Here is a 10510-nt window from a genome sequence, read left to right on the forward strand (position 1 = left end):
ATGGGACAAATGGATGCATGTAACTCATTTAATGTTCATGTAACCGCCTCGCCAGGCACAGACGTTATGGCAATGATAATAAAACGGTTGGATAGTATGGACAATAAACTTTCCAGGTTAGATACAATTCAATGTAGTGTTGACAGTATAAACATGCGTATCCAAACAATGGAATTAAAGGTCAATGAACTCGATGATAAAGTACAGGCTTTAGAGCGTAGCCGCGACTTCGATAGTCAAACTTTGTTGGAAATGAATAAGCATCACAAAGAGTTAGATAGTTTTGCCAGTAAAATGTCGAAAATTGAACTAGAACATAAAAGCATAGAAATCGCATTAAAGTCAGAAATACAAGATTTGAAATGTCGTCGTATGCGGGACAATTTATTGTTTCACAAAATCAAAGAAGAAAAAGATGAAAACTGTGAAGTTAAAATCCTACAATTCATTGAAGAAAAACTTAAAATAGAAAATGCATCTAGTGATATCCGACTTCAGAGAGTACATCGCATTGGGCAATATAGTGCCGGAAAAACACGACCGATTGTCGCTAAATTCACGGACTTCCCCGATCGTGAGCGGGTGCGACGAGCTGCTAAGGAGCTGAAGGGATCTATCTATGGCATATCAGAACAGTATCCGAAAGAAATAGTAGATCAGCGCCGTAAGTTAATCCCTATCATGTTACAGGCCCGCCGGGATGGAAAGGAAGCATACCTTAAGATGGACAAACTTTACATTAACAATCAGCTTTATAGAGAATCATGCTAGGAACCAAGTGGGAATGTTTTAAAGTGTATATCGTGGAACGTAGAAGGACTTACTGTGGGGAAAAAACAATGCAAGGATTTTTTAGACATATTATGTAAAAATGATATTATCTGTCTAAGTGAGACATGGACAAACAAATCGTCAAATATTGAACTTAAAGGCTATTCAAACCCAATTCACTCATATCGGAAATATCAACACCGTAGGGCAAAGCGGTCAAGCGGCGGGCTTGTGGTATGTATTAAAGACACTATAAGGCAAGGAATAAAAATTGTTAAATATGCTATAGACTGTATAATTTGGTTAAAAATAGATAAAACATGTTTTAATATTAGAGATGATATATATATTTGCTTTACATACATCGCACCTGAATCTTCCCCTATGCATAACGTTTACAATATTGATATTTTTTCACAACTTGAACAAGATATTATGGACTATAATTTGCTATAATTTGCTAGACAAAATATTTGTTGTAGGCGATCTTAATAGTAGAACTGGTTGTAAAGCTGATTTTATTCAGTTTGACAGAAATATTAGTAGTGGTGACGTAATAACTATTGATAATCCCATCGAGATACTACTTCAATTTGGTTCGGTGATTATCTACTTGATCTCTGTAAAGCAACCAATCAGCGAATAGTTCAACGGTCGCTGGCCAGGTGATCATGGGAAATTTACCTGTTTCACGCATAATGGAACAAGTGTAGTAGATTACCTACTTACACAAGAAGATAATTTTTGCTTACTTGACAATTTTGAGGTCGGAGAATTCAATATTTTTTCCAACCATGCCACATTGTCGTTTTCTTTTAAAACTAATATTGAACCATTATATGAGCCTACAAGTAGTACTAATACACGTACTAAGTTTGATAAAAGATACCAAGAGTTATTTTTGAGAGATATATCTCAAAATTTGAACTCACTTGAAAGTGATTTACGTTCTGAAATTAATGGAGAAAACAGTGTTGATAAACTCACTTCTATTTTTACTAATTTTTTGTGTGAGCATGGTGATAAGTATTTCAAGAAGACTTATATTGTTGACAGTGAAGTTTGTTTTAGTGATAATAACAAAAATAAGAAATGGTTTGATAATTTATGTTCTCAAAAATTGGCTGCATATAAGGATGCTGTATCCAGATATAATTTATCTTACTCTTCAGAAGATAGAACTATACTTTTTAATAAAAGAAAAGACTATAAATATCAATGTAGAAAATCAAAGAATGCTTTTAATAATACACGTTGTCAAAAAATTGAACGATTTAAGGAGGAAATCACCAAGGGGAGATTTCCTCTTTACATTGAAAGGCATATTCGTATGATTAAATATTTTCTTAAGTTAAATACAAGTAAAAAAGATAATTGTATATTGAGAACAATATTGTGTAGACAGATATATGATGTTGATGTGGTAAATTGTTCAACAAACTGGGCTTCAAAAGTTAAAAACATTCTTCAGTCAGCAGGATTTAATGAAGTCTGGTTATATCCCGATTCTGTTAGTATAAAACTATTTGTACCTATTTTTAGGAATAGATTACGGGATATTTATATAAGTTGTTGGAAGATGGTATTCAATCTTCATCATTGTTAGATGTATATAGGGAATATAAGATCACATTTGAACAATCGTTATATATAAAATATATTGAAAATGTAAAATATAGAAATGTTTTAGCAAAAATAAGACTCTCCTCACACAAACTTAATATAGAGTTAGGAAGACATAATAATGTACCAAGGAATGAACGAAAGTGCACTTTATGTTATATGAATGATATAGAAGATGAATTTCACTGTATCCTTAAATGTCCGATATATTCTGAGTTAAGAAAGCAATACATTCCAAGATACTATTATTGCAACACAAGTATGTTTAAATTCATTTCATTAATGCAAACTGGTCGCAAGAAAGAATTGAAAAATTTAGCTATGTTCTGTGATAAAGCTTTTAAATTGAGGGATAGTTTGTTATAATATACTGACATGTAAACTTTACTTTCTTTCTCGGTTTTTTCTGTTGTTTAAAAAAATGAAAAAAGTATCATTGTAACTGTTAAATGTGCATTGTATATCCATCATGTAGATTTGTAAAGTTATATGTGAATATGAAATTGTACATATATACATATATTTTTTTATTTATTTATTAATATTTGTATCTTCTCAAATTAACTATATTTGTTTTTCAACACATAACCAAATATAAATACCATGATAAAATGTTTTGACAAAACTAATCCTTATAATTAAGTCAAGTGTTAGTTGTTTTGGGTATTGGTCTGTTTTGTGTGGGTTTTTCTTTTCTTTTCGTTATATATATATAAAAAAACGTACAAAATCAGTAAATGTATTCATTGTTCATATAGAAATGAATTCTATTAATATTGATCATGAATTATTAAGGGGAAGTAAATGTTAAAATACTGGTTATGTAAAGTTTACCTAAGTTATCCCCCTTCATTTGTCACAATTTGCGTTTTTGTATTCACATAAAAGAAAATGTATTGTAGAATAAATTGATAATGTTTGGTAAAGATAGGCCAATTCTTGTGTATTATATACATGTATTCATATGCTTTTTAAGTAATTTCGTATCTCAAATTAAACATTCTCACATCACATAAACCATTATTTTGTAATTATATATGTTCATGTCATGTGTCATTTATGTATTATATGTTGTATTTGTATATTTAATATGGTGATGAGCCTTTTATGCTTAAACCAAGTAATAAAGTTTCTGTTCTGTTCTGTTCTGTTCTGATCTTATTTCAAAATTGTTTTTTTGCAAAAATCTTTAGAAATTAGGTTTTTAATTTTGTAAAATACGAATTATAATTTTACACGCTTACGAATTTAATGTTTTTTATGCGTAAATCTTCATAAAAATAGATTTTTATTGAAAATAAATAAATAAATATATAAATAAATAATAATTATAATAAATAACCACGTGACCCTATTTATCCGAAAAGGTACAATACAGTTATAACTATTTCAAATTATCAATCGTTTAAATGCATGTATAAGTATTGATCATAAATACCTATATATTGGCAAGGTTTTTAGGTTGTTATAACGATTTTTATTTGTTATTTTATTTTTTTGTTTTTTTTATCTATTTATTTTTTTTTTGGATTAAATGCCCAAACGATGTGTGGACGAAACGGGTGATGTAAACGAGAAAAGGCGACAAAAACAGAGGACAACTGGCTCGAATTCGAACAAATGTCAAGAAGTAGTTTTAACTGATGATGACTCTTCCCGAACTTCAGGTAAAGTACACTCTCAATGTCACATTATTTTAGATGCCCATATTTCTCATTCTTTTAAAGAGAAAACATGGTGCAATTATTATTTAGAATTACAACGTCTTCTTCCTAAATTGTTGCAGTTTGTTGCAGACTTTATATAAAATCAGCTTTTAACTTGTGTCCTGTATGGCCAGGTGACATTAATTTGACTTTTGACTTATTTAGTATTACCTGGGATACTGGGTGCAAAAGGTAACCTTAGGGTTTCGCCTATGCCTGTATCATTTTCAAAAAAGAAAAAAGAAAAACGATGACTTTTTATAGCAGACGATAGCTTTTTAATCCTGTTTGGAACTCTTTAACGTATTTAAACACGTTTGTTTAGTTTTTGGCGTACCCCGATCTGTACCAGAACGTTGGTATGTCAGTAATCACTTACTCGGCACTTGAAAATATATATACGTCATGTGTGTGTGTGTGCCCGTGCGTGTGCGTGTTTGTGCGCGTGTGCGTCATAATTGGTTAAGTGATAGTAGCTTTAAGTCTAACACAAACGCAATGTCAATCATAATGTTATTATTGGTCGGCGATTTCACAGTAATCGTAGACAGCTGGCGAATTTCTATACCTTAATATTGACGATTAAGCTCCAAATGTTCATATCTCTTTAAGGTCTTGATAATTGGTTCCTTCATTATATTGGTTCGTTCATTATAAGCGGTGCATATCTAATTTAAGGTTACGAAACTCTACTGGTGGTAATATTGTATGGGAGTATACCGGTGTTATGAAAATCTAGGATCTCGAAAAAAGTATAGCCTACGATGCATAGATATAGACTTTAAACAACTGCTGTTATTATTGCGGAACTTATTGATAATATCAGAAGTAACTTTCCATGTACAAAATAATTTGGTCACAGATTTTACCAAGGCGATCAAGGCGTTTTATGTCTGATGCATATCACGTTGACCCAGCGAGAATACGAATAAACAGCTCATTAGCCATCTATGTAATAAATGGCGGGGGTCACTACCTAAAATATCAAGATATAATTATGTTCTTTAGCCACGACGATACACATTTGTCAGTATTGCCTAAACAATATTTAAAACAAATCATGTTTCACATTTAATAACCTCTAGGGTTTTGAAACATGGCCTGGCATAGTCGTTATGTTAACCCGCTTTGGCGGAAGGGATTCTCATTCTTCGAGTCACTTTTTGGCTGAAATTTAACATACCGTTTTTCTTTTTGCGACCGTTGTCGGATCAAATGTGATGTGTATATAAAGTTTTAAAATTATTTTCTCACCCAGTCATGATGGAAATTATGCGCCACAATAAATAAGAAAGTTATTACAAAAATGTTGTGTTTTCTTCTTGTATAAGACGATGTGCGATGTGCAAGGGCCTCTCGGGTTCGAACCAGCAACTATCTTGCAGAATTCTTTTATTAAACATTCATTGGAAAATTATATCAAAGTTTAATCATTAAAGATTAAACTCTTATTTTACATGAATGACACATTTCTTAATTTATCGATCATTAGAACTGCGTATCAATACGCATGCTCAGTCTGAGAGCTATATTTAGAACGCTATATAAGGAGCTGTGTGAGCCCGTTGCGTCCTTTTCGTTCTGGAACTCTATGAGAAAAGGTTGCGGCTGATCTTGTTTTAGTTTTTTTTGTGCAAAAATCTTAACAAAATAGGTTTTAATTTCCCACCCTTCGCAACCCTTTTTTGTGCTGTGCTTTATTTTACATTTCGGGTGTCAACAATCACCCAACACTTCATCATGAGTGGGACAAATGTTATATGCTAGGTGACGGAGTACCTAAATTGCAGAAGATTGCTAATCGGAAAGACATTTATTTAGTCTTTTTCTTGATCGCATCTGTTGTCGGTGCTCTTGCAACACTTGCCCAAAGTACACCAAAAGTGTTTGTGTGAAATATCGGACATTATATTATATTAACATGTGTAACCGATGTCGGTGCATATTTATTGTGTTATTTTGCAATATTTCATATTCAGCTGAAATTTAACATAACGTTTTTCTATTTGCGACCGGTGTCGGAGCAAATATGATGTGTATATAAAGTTCTGAATTTTTTTTATACCCAGTCATGAAAGAAATTATGCGCCACAAGAAATAAAAAAGTTATTACAAAATTTGTTTGTATTTTCTTCTTGTTTAAGACTGATTTGCAATGGCCTCTCGGGTTCGAACCAGCAACTTTCTTCCAGAATTCTCTTATTAAACATTCATTGGGAAAATAATAATGGAAAAGCTCTAAAAGCAGGTAACGCACTTCAAAGTAATATCAATAAGGTAGAATTGTCAACATATATTCCTTAACAATATATTCCTTAACAATTATTGGATTATTTTGTTTGTTCTAATCTAAATTATGCATGTCCTGTATGGGAATTTTCTAAGTCAAAGGTACAGAAAGTGTACATCTCAAATTTCGCAAATATATTTTAGGCGTTTAGAAAAGTTCTAGCAATAGTGATGTATACTGAGTTTTAGGAAGATACCCTTAATATTTAAACAGATATGTTTAAATTATAAAATATTGGTTGAAAATGTCTAATACAAATAATATTATTTTAAATAAGATACATAATAACTCATTAACACAATGTTTAAATGGTGTCAAAATATAAACATACAATGTTAAAATATTATTAGAAAAATAAGGTTTTGTAGATGTATTTTTGAAACCAAATGACATAAATATAAATGCATTTTTTGTACATTTTAAACAGAGTTTATTTAAATACCATCAAATCTAAATATTTAAGGGGTCGTATAACGCGTTAAAGAATTACTTCGCATAATCTTACAATTCAAACAGGTAGATATGGTAGGAACAGAATAGAAAGACAATAGAAATATTATGCCAATTATGTCAATGCTTGAAGACGAGTATCATTTTATTCTTATGTGCAGCGTTTACCATGATTTAAGAATTAGTTTAATATTAAACGTCATTTTTATCATAGACCTAGTATGTACAAATTCATAGATAAGCTTAAGTCAAACTGCACATCAGTTCTAAACATTTTTTATTTATTTAGCCAATATGAAAAGAAATGATTTATTTAATTTATATCCTAGACTATAAAAATGTCATTATATTCACTGTTAGACACTCTATTAGTGAAAAATTACTGTTATTCAATATCTGAGACTTAAAAGTTGTATTTGATCTAAAGTGTTATGTCAAGCGCAGTCTATCTTAATTCACTTTTCATTATTAAAAAAAGGTTTTCTTGTTTCTAATTTTATGAAAAACAAAAGCAACCTGCAGTGTTGTAAGAGCCTTATTCCTACTATGTCTTTATTTACATGGTCAAACTTGACATTATCCATAAACGAAATGGATACATGTGTAAAAAATATTTCATACAATTTAAAAAAGAAGAAGATTGTTACCTGTTCAATCTGTCTCTTCAAAATGTGATCGATTTTTCCAAGAAAAGAATATACTTCCTTATTATACAAGCAGAACTACAAATTACGTCATTCAACTTTAGCCACTACCTACACGACGCGGGGAAAGTTAAAAACATTATCGGATTAAACTTATTTTTAATATAAGCACGACTAATGTTTTTGGAAATATAAAACGAAAGTATGATGTTTAATTTAAAATAGAGAAAAGAGGAATCCCTGAAGAATAGTAAAATCGAACATGTTGCAGGTATGGTTTTATTGGTATTTTTTCGTGTCATACCTTTTTATGTAATTTCAACTTTTTGCCGTTACATTGAATCTTTATTAAAGATATACCGGTAACTAACTTTCTTTAGAATAATTTGTGAGTATATCAAGTGGATGTTCAGAGAAACGTACAGGTAATTAGGCGAGCTATAGCTTACATCAAGGCATCAGGCAGGTTTACTAAAGATGCAGGAAGCTCAACAAAATTGAAGTTAATAGTTTACTTGAAGCTTGATGTTAGAATGACCAAGCACAAGCCTAAAGAACAATTTGTTTCCGATGAAGGCTAGGTGCAAGTAGGTAAATATCTCCAGATAATACATGGAATAATCAAATTTCTAGTTTTTATTTTTTATAACAGTTAACACATATTCTACTAATTCAGAAGTATTTTCATCTGTATATTATCCGACAAGATTTGTTTTTTGATAAGAAGTAATTGATAAATAAAACATGCACCAGAGTAAGAGAAACCGAGAGTTACAAATATACTTTTAAGGTAGTCTTACTGTTATGCTTTCCCGCCAAAAAATTTCTTTCTAATAAGACGCTGTTATAATTTGTTTGGGAGAAAGAATTACCATGGGTTCCTCGGGGATGCATGGAACGAAGACTGCGTCAGTTGCGTACATGTAAGACGAGCGCACAGACCGCCAAATTGTGATTTTGATGAAGACATTTTTATGTAAGACTATGAATTCTATTATGTAACAAGAGCGAAGCTCGAAGCAGTAAGGAAGACAAAACTATGAAAGAAAATCAATTATGTATAATTATGTATTAAGTTATAGTAAAAAATAACATTTGTTAACATAAAATCCAAGTTCAAGGGGGGGGGGGGGTAATTCTGTAAATAATCACGCTAGAGTTATGAACGTTGTCACACAACATGTGATACTAGTTTGCTTCAGTTTGCTTCTTTAAAAGAAAACATAGCGGTTCGTTTTCGCGGATTAAGACTTTCCTAGTCGGAATGCATTGTTTTGAGATAGGTATTATGTTGCTAGTAATGTTATGCGCGTATAGATTTATATAATCGTTTTTTAAGGGAGTCAAAATCATATTCGGAGGCCAATTGTCTAAGTAGATCGTAATTGCCTTTATCAAAGATCCAAACATTACGATAGAAGCAAAGTCGCTTTGGTTTTTTCAAGTTAAGTAAACAGTATATGGGAAAGTGATACCTGCCATCGTGCTGAAGAAAATGATCGCCAACGCCGCTCATATGGGTGAGATTTTTGTTAGAAGTAAAAATATGAAGTCGACTCAGTAAAGTTAGTAGGTGAGTCAATAATCTGATGAAAAGACAATTGACAACATATATGTTTAATTTTCTTACAGGCGGTAGTGTGTGCAGCATTTAGATTAAAGTCACCCATAACTAAGATGTTTTTAAATTCCAGAATCGATAGATAAATGCATAGAGTCTAATACCAAGGCATGACGGGCGTTGTCTTTGTAAGTGGGAGGGGGGGGGGGTCTATAATAAACTCCAAAAACTATATGCTTATTTAAAAATAAGAATTTCGTTCCAAATCATTCAGTACCGTTTATTTCTAAATCATGACGTATTTTGTAGTGCATATAATCATTAACATAATATATTACACCGCCATGGTTATCGGCACGATCTTTCCTTTATAAGCAAATGAATGAAGAAACAAGTCTGACGATGGAATATGTTGGCCGAACCATGTTTCTGAAAGTGAGAGGATATCAAAGTCCTTGAGTTCCGCGTAAATGGTGTCAAGTTTTTGAATAATGCTTTGGACGTTGTAATGGACAAACGAAAGGTTCCGGAGAAGATCATAATAAATTCTTTGTCTGAGGAGACAGATGATACTGATAAAGTACTAAGGACATCGGAATCAGGTCCTGGGTTTTTATTACCATCGCCCGAAAGAAAAATTATAGTACAAATCTTCCAGGTTTTAACGGACAAGAAAAGCAAAAGTATTGAACAGAGAATGTTGAACGAAAAGACAAAGTTGAAATATTGTTTAATACTAGGTGGATGATTGCGACGAGAGAGAGGCAAAGATATACTTTTTAATATTAAGTCATGATCACAGATGCACAATATTATGCTAAGAGGAATATAGCTGAGGTAAGTGAATGTAGATAAAAACTGTTGTAAAAGGAGGAATTTAAACGTAAAGCGAATGCGAAACACTCTCCCTGTTGTTTGCGCTGGCTGTTTTATTTGGTTCATGTAATTTCTAATAACAGAAATAAAAATTTAACAGCCACCAAAAAGAGAGAATGAACTACAGGTATATGAAAAAACAAAATCCAGCATCTTATACGATCCTCGTATAATGTTGAGTTCATCCTAGAGAGGAAAAGAGGGGGAAAAGAGAACAATTCTAAAAATGGAAACATATGGTATTGAGATGTTGATTGGAAGTATCAATAAGTGCTGGGTAAAATTGCTTGAAAATACTATGAATTTGTAAGAGTATGCAGAATATGTTAGCTGTATTATAGTGAGGATCTAAATTATATGCTATACGAGAAGTGAAGTAGAACAATTTGTAGCATCCCTTGTAAAAAAAAAAAACAATGCTTATGCAATATTGTAAATTGAACAATGAAAAATTCAAAGAACACACCACGATGGTTGAGATATAAACGTAAATACATATAAATACATACACATACATACATACACACATACATACATATACACATATACAAATGTATATCTATTTATTTACAAACAACACATGTACATC

At 31.6% G+C, this 10510-nt stretch overlaps 1 protein-coding gene across 1 annotated transcript; it reads left to right on the top strand.

Moving 5' to 3' along the window:
* LOC132744484 (uncharacterized) lies at positions 1–771 on the top strand. The gene has a single exon (XM_060733208.1). It carries the CDS (start codon positions 1–3, stop codon positions 769–771), a length of 771 nt encoding a protein of 256 aa, XP_060589191.1.
* The last annotated feature ends 9739 nt before the right edge of the window (positions 772–10510 follow it).

The sequence above is a fragment of the Ruditapes philippinarum genome, unplaced genomic scaffold (genome assembly GCF_026571515.1).
Source record: "Ruditapes philippinarum isolate M1 unplaced genomic scaffold, ASM2657151v2 ctg9985_1_1_1_1, whole genome shotgun sequence".
Classification (NCBI taxonomy): domain Eukaryota; kingdom Metazoa; phylum Mollusca; class Bivalvia; order Venerida; family Veneridae; genus Ruditapes; species Ruditapes philippinarum.